Source organism: Eublepharis macularius, chromosome 4 (assembly GCF_028583425.1).
Source record: "Eublepharis macularius isolate TG4126 chromosome 4, MPM_Emac_v1.0, whole genome shotgun sequence".
Classification (NCBI taxonomy): Eukaryota; Metazoa; Chordata; class Lepidosauria; order Squamata; family Eublepharidae; genus Eublepharis; species Eublepharis macularius.
Window position 1 is genome coordinate 28383685 of NC_072793.1, and position 14196 is coordinate 28397880.

General features: G+C 44.0%; 1 protein-coding gene across 1 annotated transcript; it reads left to right on the forward strand.

Annotated features, from left to right (window-relative positions):
• Positions 1-5589: 5589 nt before the first annotated feature.
• Positions 5590-6120, forward strand: LOC129328785 (heat shock factor-binding protein 1). The gene has a single exon (XM_054978057.1). The coding sequence runs from the start codon at positions 5626-5628 to the stop codon at positions 5860-5862; it is 237 nt and encodes a 78-aa protein (XP_054834032.1). The 5' UTR covers positions 5590-5625; the 3' UTR covers positions 5863-6120.
• The last annotated feature ends 8076 nt before the right edge of the window (positions 6121-14196 follow it).

Below are 14196 nucleotides of genomic sequence, written 5' to 3' on the forward strand. Positions count from 1 at the left end.
AGGATGGAAACTCTGGCACTGTAGAATTGAAAAAGGTCCAAAAATAATTGATCAAATCATGAAATGCTGGAGCACCTATCTTATAAGGAAAGGTTAAATAATTGAAGTTTTTTTTAATTTAGAAAAAACAATTACTAAAAGGGCCATGAAAGAGCTCTATTAAATTATGAATGGTGTGGAAAAGTAGATAGAAATAACATTTTCTCTGCCTTCCATAATACAAGAATGCAGAGTCACTCAATTAAATTGATGGGCACTGCCTTCAGGACAGACAAAAGAAAGTAACTTATATACTAATAGCCAAGTGGCCCTGATCTTAGGATATTTAAAACTTGAGATTGGAGCCATGAATGGACAAGAAAGATCTTCCTACATACCTGAAAAATATCTCAGGTTTGCAGAAAAAAATGAAACCTAAAAAGAAAAGGACAGAAACATTATGGGGGTTAAAAATACATTGGTTTTTTTTTAAAAGCCAAAATGATAACATCCTGTAGCTTTAACCAAATACCTTCAATGGATGTTGCTAAGCAGCCAACACAGTTCAGCCAGTATTCCAGGCTTGGTTTCCATCAGTAATAGGCAGGGAGAGTGGGCAGGGCCCTTTCCAGAGCAGTTTTGATCTTTGAAGGAGGACTCATTGAGTCAAAGCCCAGAAGCAATCACAGGGTAACTTGATAGCTAGGGTTGCTGGTCCCCTGGTGGGGGCAGGGGATCCCCCGTTCCCACCCTCTGTCCTCCACCACTGCTCACCTGGCTGGTGGGGGGGGGGAAGGTGGGGGAACAGGCCTCCTGGAGCATTCTCCTGTCGCGGTTAATGACATCACTTCCAGAAGTGACATCACTGTAGAGGCCATGGGAGTGCTCCTGCACTTTGCATCAGGCCAATTGGGGTGCCAAATGGTGTGAGCACGGAAGCACTCCTATGGCCTGTGCGATGACTTCACTCCTAGAAGTGATGTCATTGCGTCGTGTCAGGAGCACATACTCACTTTGCGCACATGCAATGACCTCCAAAAGGTGAGTGCTGTGCTCCCAAGGAACCTGGCAACCTTATGATAGCACACTCAAATTGCCACTCTGCTGTGGAAGCTCACTGTTTGGCTTTGATCCAGTCACACACTCTCAGTCTAACCTACCTCTCAGAGTTATGATGAGGAAAATATAGAGACAAAGAGAAGGATGTAAGTTGCTTTGTGTCCCCATTGAGGATAAATGCAGTACATATATGAAGTAAATTACGAACTATAGGTGAAGGGGGGGCAGATAAAAAGTAAGCTTTTTTGTGTGTCTGAAGGAGAGAGGGGTTTAAGGAAAGATGAGCATAAGGAGGTTACTAGGAGGCAGGAAAGAGGAAACAGTGTGGGGTAGGGTGGCAAGATAGGGTCCAGAACATCACCAGGCCCCAGGAAGAGGGAGAGCTGCGCTTATCATTTGTTAATAGGAAGTGATGTCACCACGCCGACCAGTTCCAGGCCCCCCAGCTGTCTGGTCACTCCCTGGTGATACTGTACAGCCACAAGAGGCCAGACAGGTACCCAGGTTGGCTGGCCCCTGTGGGGCTGAGCCACACAGCTGCAGGAGGCCAGGCTCCCAAGCCTGCTCAAGCTGTGCAGGAGGCCAGGCTCCCAAGCCGCTGGACACTGTCCTGGCCTGGGGTGATACCACACAGCCACAGGCTGGGTGGCCAGGCTGGGCAATGGGGGAGGGGAAAGGGGCAGGGAGGGACTAGAGGTCTGTTATTTGGGGGATGTTTCTCCTGGGCAGCCCCCTTAAAATACCAAACTGTCCTGGTGTCCTGGACACTTGGCACCCCTAGTTTGGAGAAGAGGATATAGGGGAATGTGAAGTATCTCCACAAGTCTGTGCATCTCATTTTCCCCTCCCCACCAAGAAACTGGGCCTGGCTCAGCCAGCACCATGCAATTGGGCCGTAGGAGAGAGGCTGCTGGGGAGGAGGGGTAAAAGTGAAGAGGAGGGGGGGAGTCAAAGGTGGGTGGGTAGGAGAGAAGGAGAAAGGAAAAGGGGGAAGAGGCTATGGGATGCAAGGAAGGGGGAAAGGGCATAGTAAGGGAAATGAAATGCTCTTGCAAGCCCTTGTGGGTTCCCCCTTGTTTTTTTGAAAAGTTATGGGATTTGCTGCTACAATATAAGGTAATCGCCTATATGTCTTTAAAAGTAAATTAGACAAATTCATGGAGAATAGTCAGTCCGAGAGGAAAGTAATGGGGATGGGGAATCTACTACATCCCTCCCTGCCTTACTTATGGACTCCTTGATAGAATCCAAGGGTATCTGAAGAAGAGTGCTTTGCTCTCAGAAGTTTATACCTTGAAAAGTGTTTTGGTCTCTAAGGTGCCACTGGACTCATATCTGCAATTTTACTGCAGACCACCACAATTACCTACCTGAAGCTATCTTGTGGGGGAAAGGATGCTAACTAGATAGTCCTGCTCTAGCAGGGCTCTCTTCTCATTCTCTTACATGCTCGAGATGCTTACAAGTGCACTCAGAGTGGGACCACTGGGTGTGGTTCATCTCATCTAAGTATTTTTGGAAAACAGGCTTTTAAATTTGTGGCAAACTCTGGCACCTTATCTGACAAGGTGTGCCCACCCACAATGGGAGGCTCAGGGTCAATTTCCCAAGATTCCCATTCCCCTTATTCACATGACCCTAAAAAACCCACATGTCTGTTTAGCTACTATAACTGTAAGCATGACTGGATGCCTCAAGGGGCATCTTAAAGCAAGCTGCTTCGTTCCTTGTCAAGGGGTTCAGGAGCAAGATTCTCTCAGCCATAGCATGTCCTGCATGCACATTGGCTAGGGTGGACCCTTCCTCTTATTGAGCTATAGCATGCAATACTAGAAAGGAAGCATCAGTAAAGAAGCAGCAGCTCTGAGACAGAGGTATGAGAGCCAAGCTAGAAGTGACAAATTACACTTGTGCTCCACTCAATCACATAGAACCAGTTCAGGCACAGACACGGGATGGAGAGCTATGTGGTCGAGTGGAGAGCAAGTGAACAGGGAGGAATATATGTGAGTCTGTTCATTTGCCATTCAAGTGTAATTCGTCATTTCTAGCTTGGCTCTAAGATGACAATTGGCTGGCAGAAGGCAGCATCACTCTTCCATCCTAGTTGGGTGGCATCCTAAAGTGAGGTCTGCAGAAAAACAGGGCTGGGGCAAGATGCAGTCTGAGGGCCACCAATTGGCTGAGTAAAATAGTTTTTTTAAGGGGGGTGTCCAAACTTTTATTCACTTTAAGTTGTCCCTAGTTTTACAGATACGACAGATGACCAAAAAAGACAAATAAGTGGGTACTAGATCAGATCAAGCCTGAATTTCCCCTAGAAGCTAAAATGACGAAACTAAGGCTATGCTTTGGTCACACATCACAAGAAGACAAGATTCTCTGGAAAAGTCAATAGTGCTAGGAAAAGTGGAAGGTAGTAGGAAAAGAGGAAGACCTAAAACGAGATGGCTTGACTCAGTAAAAGAAGTCACATCCTCCAGTTTGCAGGATCCGAGCAAGTCTGTTAATGATATGACGTTTGGAGGACTTTCCTTCCTAGGGTCGCTATAGGTCAGAGGTGACTTGACAGCACATAACACACACACTCCTCCTTTCAACACCCTGTGACTCAGCAAATGTGTAGCTAGAAAATGAATATTCAGTGAATACTTTACTAGAAAGGAAAATCAATTTACAGCATTTATAAAGATCAAGATAGATTCTAAAAGTAATAATATTAGTTGCCCCCCTCAACCCTTTCCACAGATCTAGTATCTGCTAATGTCTGCATCCTTAAAAGCTCAGAAAACATTACAGTAAAAAAATTGTTAAGGGAACCAGAGCAAACCAGCTCAGTTCTGAATGAGGAAACACCGGTAATAGATAAAGTAGAGCAGGGTGGAGCATAGTTTCTAAACTGAGGGACTGGAATGCAAATCCCTAACAAGGTAAAACTGAAGGTTTACAGGATGTTCTAACTTCTGTAAGACCCTGACAATGTACACTCTTGGTCTACGTGAGGCTGGAACAGTAGTCTGTTGGATTTAATGCCTCACCACGGTAGACCCTGTATGACTTGTCTGTCTGGAAATGACGAAGCTTGTTTCCTAAAGGAGTTGATTTAGCAGAAATCTACAAGTCATTTGCATGAAAGGAAATCATCTGAGAAATACTAATACAATGGCAGGGACGTAGAAGTTGTTCCACAGGTTGGAGGTGGTCAGAGTTCTCAAGAACATTTATAACGTAATTAGTTGTTATGAATGCTGTTTGAGTGAATCTATCTAGCATTCAACATAAACTGAAACCGTAATGTGATTGTTTGAGCAGATGCCCAAATTTAGCTTTTTATGTCAGAATTAAAACTGTTTCATCTTTTCTTGGCCCATTAACAGCCAGTCCTAATAACAGTATCTTATTGCACTTGTAGAAAGTACTTAGGCTCAGACTTCAGAGTCTCAGGTTTCAACTTGCAATTCAGAGCACACATACTTTATTATACCACAAAGTGGCCAAAAAGATATTGACTGGTGATGCTATAAATGTGAGTTGCGTTGCAAGCAGGGTACAAATATGCCAACGCAATGACTGGATCTCACAGGATACAAAGTGATGAATAAATCCATGCATCCACAGTGATTGAATACAACAAGATACTGTGAATTGTCTCTTGGAAGTGCCTGATCTTGATGAGGTTGCACTTACACTCTCAGTCTCTGTTTGAGTTATTATATAATGCAGCTACATGAGTGAATGTGAAAGATCCTTCTTCTGTTCAGAGTGCTGGACCAGATGGTATATTGGCTCTTTCAGACCCTACTATAACAGAAATAGTAGTCTTTATATACAGCAATTCACATGACTAATACTATTAAATCTTTGGAGTAATTTTGCAGTATTTAAAGAGAAAAAAACCTACAAATGAAGCAGTCTAAAGACGAGCCACATTATTGACTTCTAGGACTCCCAAATCACACTAAATTTCAAGATTAAAACTCCCTTTTACTGTCAAGGTCATCATAGACATAAAGAGGTAGCCCTGCATAGGAGAAGAGCCTGGCATGTACTACTGAGCAAGACGGCTACTCTCATGTTTGTACCTCCTTACAGGATTATGGCCCAATTAAGCCCTTGCAGGATGAGGTCCCAGAGTCAACAACTCCCACTCCTGCATATCTGTCATGTATGTATTCTGTGTTATGTGCTGATCCTCTGAGGGCATGGGAAGTTTCTTATTGATGCTAAGCCAGTCGGTTATCTTGCAAGTATTTACTTTCTCTTTCCCTGCCGCTTCGAGCAAGTGTCCTTGAATGCTGGCTGCGGCCCACTGGAGATGTATCCTTCTTGGGAACTGAGATGATTTCATTCTTTGTTCTGTCTAGCCTAAACCTATTTTCTCCCCTTCAACCCCCCCGGCTCCTTCGCGCCAGAACTTTTCATTGTCCTGAAGGCAGGGAATCTTCCCTATAACTAACACTACCAACCCCATTTACGTCACTTCTGCCAATCCCGTTGTCTGAGCACCTTGAACTTGATGGATCTCTAATAAAGTTACTTCAACCGAGGTTTGCCCAGGAGACCGGAGGGGAGCCGCAGCGAGCGAGAATGGCGGAGACGGACCCCAAGACCGTTCAGGACCTCACCGCCGTGGTGCAAACCTTGCTCCAGCAGATGCAGGACAAGTTTCAAACCATGTCTGACCAGATCATTGGCCGGATCGACGACATGAGCTGTCGCATTGATGACCTGGAGAAGAACATAGCAGATCTCATGACTCAAGCTGGAGTGGAAGAGCTGGAAAGTGAGAACAAGGCTGCTACCAAGACTTCAACTTGCCAATAATCTTGGATGGGTGCTGGAAAGAGAAATTTTTACAAGCTTACAGGGATTTCAAGACGGCGTTTGTTGGGCTTTTATTTTTCAAATACTGTGTGTAAAAGCATTTTTCTACAGCTGTAGAACTTGCATTCCTAATATACATTGTATAGCTAGATTTGGAACAGTTTCTATTCTGATTTATTGCATATTTGTGGATTTCGCACACTTTTTTGAATGGTCACGTTCTATATGCTTCAGTTATTAAAAACTCAGTTTGATGGAGTTCAACTAAAATAAAATAAAAAAAAAAGTTACTTCAACCAATACACCTGTGTGGTTGCTGTGGAGAACTTGGGGGATTTACCTGCCAGGGACTGACAATTTCCTGGACTATTTAAACCTTGCTGGTTCAGCTACTTTGCCTAGACCAACTCACAAACAACCAATGGTTTTCTGTGTTAGTTATTGGACTTGGATTCCACTTCTACCCTATGCATAGCCCTAATATGTTATTATTAGTCGGATAAATAGTAATGGCCAGCCTAGATTAGCGGGGTGATTTATATGCATTTATACATTGGTCCACCCCATTCACATCTAAGACACAGGAGGAGTGTTTTTTTAAATGGAGTATGTGGGTAAGGAAGGCTTTGCATCATTGCACTCTGGTGCTTTCAGCGTTCTTCTACCAGCTTGTTCCCTTATGAGAAGCAAGCAAATCTTATCAACAAATACGTGGCTTAAACATTTGCTATGCAAAAACAAGAAAGAGGAACAAGCTTTGCAGTAGTCTGTGCATGTTATGTCACTGATGTATTTCTTAATGCCTCTCTGTTGTACACTTAGAGCATCAGGGTGAAATGTTGCACTCCCCAAAATCTCACTGTTTAGTTATTTCCTTGTTAGCCTTATTGTTGCTTTGTTCTTGCAATTCTTGATCATCAATTCCAGTCTTTTGAAAAGATTTCTAATCTGCATGATGTGCCTGCCTAGCTGTTCCAAAGAGCAGAAGGCTAGAAAGACATGTTGGCTGGGTACAAGTTATCTACAAAGAAAGGCTCATTAGATGAGTCAGTGTGATTTATTGTATTTTCAGTTTAACATTCTCTGCTTTCCTCATGGATGTATTTCTGCTCATTTGTCGGGAAGCTTTGGGAAGAGAAAAATCAACATAAAAGAGCTGTAATATCTTAGGCTAAACTACATCTCCAAAGAGCTCCTGTAGCTCTTTCTAGTCAATTGCCTGTGTGTAGTTGACTGAATGCAACCCTACGAGGGTCGGTGCCAATGAAACAGCGAGTAAGCAGGACTGTCTTGCCATATATACATCAGGGAGTGCTGCATCACTGACAGCATAACTCATTTGCCATCTCTGGCTCAAAGGAGCGCATGTCATCTTTCCACTCCTGCCAGTAACAATGTACAGTCTTTTCCAGCAGAAAACTGGACTACATATTCAAAAGGAGCATTGATAAAGCATGCAAAGAGACAGCAGGGAGGAGATGGCCATGGAACACCATCAACTGAGCTTCCGTAATGAGGCATCGTTGAGCAGAAGTATCCAGGATTTTAAAATCTGCTTTTTTTCTACGTCACTTCAGCCTTCTAGACAATAGAGATGCTGTTGCTAGATTGTCAGAATTGGGAAGGCCCAGATTTGGATACCCACTCAGCCTCTAAGCTCATTGGCTGATCTCTTGAGCCAGTCACTCTCAGCCTAACCTACACCACAGGGTTATTGTGAAGAAGGGGGGGACCATGTACACCACCCAGAGCAGAGCAGGATAAAAATCTGTTAGGCAGTATACTATTTGCCCATTAAAAAAATGCAATCAATTCCTTTCCTATGGAAGACTTCTGGTACCCCAAAAACGAAATGTTATTGGCAGTCAGAGCTGTACAGCTGGAGTACCAAAGGTAATTTGTCCAGTCTCTTGTAATGAGACAGTGTGCCATCCTCCTTCCAGTGTGCCACAGAGCAATTCACAATCCAAGACTGTAGTATGTTCTGAGTACAGAACAGCTGCACTGTGGCAAAAAATACATATGAGCCCATTAACTGATGATTCAGACATAAGAGCCCAGCCACTTACTGCTAGTTTAAACACATCCTCTACACTTGCAACATATAGTTAGAACTAGAAATCAGTGTACTTTCCAGTCTATTGCTCTTGGTACTATAAATTCCTTCTGGCAAAGGCTTCCAGGATTTCAGAATTTTTTTTCCCCGTATTGACTCCCTAATCAACAAAAAAGACAGAAGATGATATAGTTTTCATCCATCAGACATGAGAAGAGAAACAAACATGGTTGTTGTGGGTTTTCTGGGCTGTATTGCCGTGGTCTTGGCATTGTAGTCCCTGACGTTTCGCCAGCAGCTGTGGCTGGCATCTTCAGAGGTGTAGCACCAAAAGACAGAGATCCCTCAGTGTCACAGTGACACTGAGAGATCTCTGTCTTTTGGTGCTACACCTCTGAAGATGCCAGCCACAGCTGCTGGCGAAACGTCAGGAACTACAATGCCAAGACCACGGCAATACAGCCCGGAAAACCCACAACAACCATCGTTCTCCGGCCGTGAAAGCCTTCGACAACACATAGAAACAAACATCTTTAACCTCCATCACTAGCCTATACATCTACATCTATAATATATTGAGCTTGTGGGAGTAAAACCTCTGATACAGATTTCCTGGTGTGATATTCCAGAAGCTCGTGGAAATTTTCAGCAGCAGAATATATATGTATTGATTAGAGAATAGAAAGCAGTGGTTAAGAAGAGTGGCAGGACTCTAATCTGGAGAACTGGATTCCCCACTCCTCCACTTGGAGCTAGCTGAGGGACCTGGGGTTAGTCACAACTTCTTGGAGCTCTCTCAGCCCCACTCACCTCACAGGGTGATTGTTGTGGGGATAATAACACACTTTGTAAACTGATCTGAGTGGGCATTAAGTTGTCCTGAAGGGCAGTATATAAATTGAATGTTGTTGTCGTTGTTGTTGTTGTCTGTAATTAAAACAGTGACTGTTTTCACACATCTTACCGGCCTCCAGAACATAATGTAAAACACCCAGAAGACAGCGTCTTCTTGTGTGAAATTGTGCCAGGAAGACACGATTTTGTGCAAAACTCCCGGATGACACCGTCTTCCTAGCACGATTTCGCATGAGAAGATGCTGTCTTCCAGGTGCGTGATGTTTCGGCAGCAGGTAAAATGTGAAAACGGCCCTTATGTATTCTTACAGGTGTGCTCCTATCAAAAGATGAACAGCCTTACTTTGCATTAATTGAAACTTCCACAACGTCTTCCAAGATGCAGTCTCATATAGAACATGGATACTTATGGGTATCTTCTCTGAGTTATTCCAGTGTATAAAAGCCTTATGCTGCTACTATAGACTGCCATACAGCAGACTGGAGGTTGAAGGGGAGCCTTGAAGGTGCTGATTGTATTTTTTTTTCTTGAAGACTCAAAGTTGTCACTGATGGCTGGCAGTTTGTCCCATTATATAAAACAATCGCTAGTGACAAATTGTCACTTCTGTTTTAGAAGTGTACACTTGCTCCTGGAATGGAAAATGTGGGTTAAATACCCAGAACAAGCTTTTAGTATGACTGCTGATAGATCAAAATAATGCACAAAAATGGCTTGATAAAATGCCAGAGAAGCAGCCATTTTCTTCAGAACAATTCTGAGAAATTACTTACTGCTCATTACTCTGGAGCAGGGAAAACCCTGAGAAAGGATTTCCACGTATGTGAGGTGTTTTGAAGTGACATGTTCTATTATGGCAGCATTTTTGAGAATACACTAGGCTAAGTTACTATGGCTGCCGAGGCTACTGCATAACAGCCAGTGTACATCTTCAGGTTTCTAGCATTTCTTGAAATATGCTATTTTAAAGTTACACAATTTAACAGAGATGTGAAGAACAAGAAATTTTGCTAACTAGTCTTCAACCAAATTTTCCTAGCTTCAAAGTTTTGCTCCTATCACTAATATTTACAAAAAAAATGTCTGTATACCTAAAAATGGCATAAGTAGGCAGTTTTGCCACCTGCATGGCACTTTATTGCCTAATGAAGAACTCTGTATAGTTCCAAAGTGTGTATATTCTTATACCAACAGAGGTTGATTCAAATAATTTAATGTGTTTTGTGCTACTCGCTTTAGGTTTATGGAGCTGATCAGATAATGATCTACATGATAGTTGCATGTGGTTAATGTGGGTGGGTGGATGCTTATGTAGCATCCGTAGGCCAATAGAGACCAGTCCCTAAGGACTAGGGCCCCTTAGGCCCACCCTAGCCAGATAGTAGCTGCAGGCTTTTATAGTCTATTGCTGCTGTTTTGTTTGCACAACCTCCTCCCTGACTAGATCAGAAGCAGTCTGACTGTGACTGTGTCCCCATCTTGCAGGGACTTTTCCCCACTATGGGTTGCTTTGCTATAAGGAAAGCTTTTTGTAATTAGGTAAATTAGAAGAATTTCTAATTCTATTGGTGGAATACCAATAGAGCTATTTCAAGTTACAGAAATGGAGTCCATCAAAATCTTAACAAGAATCTGTCAACAAATATGGAAAACAAAACAATGGCCCACAGACTGGAAACGGTCAGTCTACATTCCAATTCCAAAAAAAAGGGATGCCAAAGAGTGCAGCAACTATTGGACTATTGCATCAATCTCCCATGCAAGCAAAGTGATGCTCAAGATTCTACAGCAGAGGCTCTTACCATTTATGGAACAAGAAATGCCAGATGTTCAAGCTGGATTAAGGAAAGGAAGAGGTACTAGAGATCACATCGCAAATTTACAATGGCTAATGGAATGCACCTTGGAATTTCAGAAGAAAATCAGCATGTGTTTTATAGATTACAGCAAAGCTTTTGATTGTGTGGATCATGAAAAGCTATGGAAAGTCTTAAAAGAAATGGGAGTGCCCCACCATCTGATTGTTTTGATGCACAATCTGTACTCTGGACAAGAGGTTACTGTTAGGAAAGAATATGGGGAAACAGAATGGGTTCCAATTAGTAAAGGTGTCAGACAAGGATGCATATTATCTCCCTACCTGTTCAACCTCTATGCAGAGCATATCATAAGGAAAGCTGGATTAGATCTAGAAGAAAGTGGAGTGAAAATAGGTGGAAGAAACATTAACACTCTGAGATATGCAGATGACACCACATTACTGGAAGAAAATAGTGAAGCCTTGAAACAATGATGAAGTTTAAAGGAGAAAGCGCCAAAGCAGGATTACATCTGAATATCAAGAAGACAAAAGTAATGACTACTGAGGAGTTACATAGTTTTAAAGTTGACAATGAGGAAATTGAAATTGTCCAAGATTTTCTATTCTTTGGCTCAATCATCAACCAAAAGGGAGGCTGCAATGAGGAAATCAGGAGACTGAGACTCGGAAGAGAAGCTGTGAGGGAGCTAGAGAAGATCCTTAAAGATAAAGATGTCTCTCTGGGGACCAAGATCAAGATAATCCAAACTATGGTATGCCCATTGCCATGTATGCATGTGAAAGTTGGACGGTAAAGAAAGCTGACAGGAAGAAAATTGATTCAATTGAAATGTGGTGCTGGAGGAGAGTTCTGCGGATACCATGGACAGCCAAAAAAACAAATAAGTGGTTACTAGATCAAATCAAGCCTGAATTCTCCCTAGAAGCTAAAATGACAAAACTGAGGATATCATACTTTGGTCACATCATGAGAAGACAAGATTCTCTGGAAAAGTCAATAATGCTAGGAAAAGTAGAAGGCAGTAGGAAAAGAGGAAAACCTAAAACGAGATGGCTTGACTCAATCAAAGAAGCCACGTCCTCCAGTTTGCAAGATGTGAGCAAGTCTGTTAATGATAGGACATTTTGGAGGGCTTTCATTCATAGGGTCGCCATAAGTCGGAGGCGACTTGACGGTACATAACACATACACACAGATTAGAAGAACTCATAGCAATGTGCCCGTTTAGGTAAATAACATTCTCGGTCCCCAAAGAACACTGGAAACTGTACAATTTTCAGGATTCTTTGAGGGAAGTTATGACAATTACCAGGGCTTTTTTCTGGGAAAAGAGGCAGTGGAACTCAGTGGGTTGCCCTCGGAGAAAACGGCGTGGAGGGCACTCTAAACTCCCCTCTGCCTGGAGATCAGGGGGTGGGGCCACCAGCCATGTGACCATTTTCAAGAGGTTCCGGAACTCTATTCCACCGCATTCCAGCTGAAAAAAGCCCTGACAATTACACAGGTTAAGAACAGATTTCATTAGGGGTTTGCTATTGGAGTGCAGGAAAAGGGCAACTGAAGCACTGCCTGGGTGGAAGAAATCTGGACCCCCTACAGCAAATGTACATTTATTGCACCAAGTGACCACCTGGAACGGTTCTTATTCTGTAAGGCAGGCATTGCAATAAGTATGTTTATTTAAATGTGGAAGGGAAAAGGAGCCTGATCTTGAACAGAAAGAACTCGAGCAATGTATTCCTCAAGGCAAACAGCTCTTTGCAAGAAACAAAGCCTATGGGGGGCGTTTTGTCATGTGTTATAAAATCAGATCCTGAGCAGCTCATCAGATTGGGACCTGCGGCCAATTTATAGAAATGTAAAAGCAGAGGGAAGAGTAATAGTTAGACAGAAGTGTTGGAAGAGGAGGATTTAGAGCTGTCCCTTTCCTCCGGTTTCAGAGAGGGACAAACCAAAGAGTTAGAAAGACAGAGAGGTCAGGGCACTCTGTTTACTGCTTGGACTGTCCTTTGATATGTAGATTGCTATTCTCAGGATTTCCTCCTCCTGACTTCCTCCCTCTCACTTCTTCTCTTCCTGGCATTGTTCCAGGCAACATCTCCCTCCTTCTCCTCCCTCCATCTTGGCAGCATGGATACAGGCCTTGTCCTAGCATCCATGTCCATCTTTAGATTAGATAGGGAGTTAGGATCTATCTCTCCTCCTTTCCTATCAGAGTATGGATTGCCTACAATAAAGAACTCTTATTTCTTTTCTAAATATAAACCAAGTGTATGATTTGTTATTTTCTCTCCTGCACACACACCAGCCAGCAGAACGAGCTCACAACCACCTATAAGCACGCTTCCTATGAAAAACGATATACTCTGCTAATGGCACAAACATGGAATCCTTTAATTAGGTTTCTGGAACCTACATAACGATTTATTTATCAAGAAAAGGCAGGCAAACAGCTGAAGACATGGTACAAAATCCAGTCCACCTATTCTGTGCCAGCTGCACTGGCTCCCAGTGGAGTTCGGGTCAGGTGCAAGGTTTTAGTTCTGACTTTTAAGGCCCTTAACCGACAGGGACTGACATACCTATGGGACCACCTCTTGCCCTATATTCCCTGGAGGCTACTCAGATCTGCAGACAAACAACTACTGGTGATCCCTGCCCCCAGGGAGGTTTGCCTTGCCTCAACCAGAGTTTTTTCGGTCCTGGCACCTACTTGGTGGAACTCTCCATCTGTGGAAGCCCGGTCTCAACAAGATCTATTTTCATTTCACCGGGCCTTCAAGACAGAGATGTTCCGTCAGGCTTATGGGGGTTGAGACAGACAAATCACCCAATTGGCCCCACCCAGTGTATGTGTGGCAGGGGGCGGGGGGGGGGCGGGATATATGCTCAACCCTACATTGATTGCATTTTAACCACCCTGCCTGTGGGCTCGAGGTGTTGAGATGTGGGGTGCAATATGAGCTAGCTGCCTTTATATTTAATGCTGTACCTGCGTGATTGCTACTAATGTTTTAATTGTTCTTAACGGTTTTTATGTATTCATGATGGGCCCGCTTGCAGGGAGAGCGGATTATAAATTAAACTAATCAATAAAATAAATAACTTCTCTTCCAGTTTCCCCGACTGTCCCTGCTCTTCCTGACCCAGGCCTTCTCCCATTAGGTGGCAGCCCGCGTGTTTTCTGCGCAGCATCTCTGAACCCGGTTCAGTCCCGGCGTCCACCGTCTGTTCCTGGCCCCAGCAGCTGCTGCAGACCCTCGCCCCATGGTTCTCCTGGGTCATCAGCATCCTGGGCTCCACGGGGCTTTGCCATTTCCAATCCCATCCCGGCGCTAGCCCTGGCCCTTTGGGTCTCTGTCTTCCGCCCGTGCCCAGGCTTTGACCCTTCGCACTCGCCACAAGCCTCTCTTTGATCCGATCCGAACTGTTCCGCGCCGCTCTCCCTCCCCCCCCCCCGGAACCAGTGACGTCCCCCGGCTGCGAGCGTGCCCGACCCGGCGCGGCTCTGAGTCACCCGGGGCGGCGCTAGGACCCGTCCAGCCGCGCGGCTCTCCCCGGCTCTCTGTGCTTCGCTGACGTTAGCTGGAGAGGGCAGC

What these genes read in the sequence shown, in the direction of transcription:
- LOC129328785 (XM_054978057.1), top strand. Translation starts at nt 5,626, where the DNA reads ATGGCGGAGACGGACCCCAAGACCGTTCAGGACCTCACCGCCGTGGTG.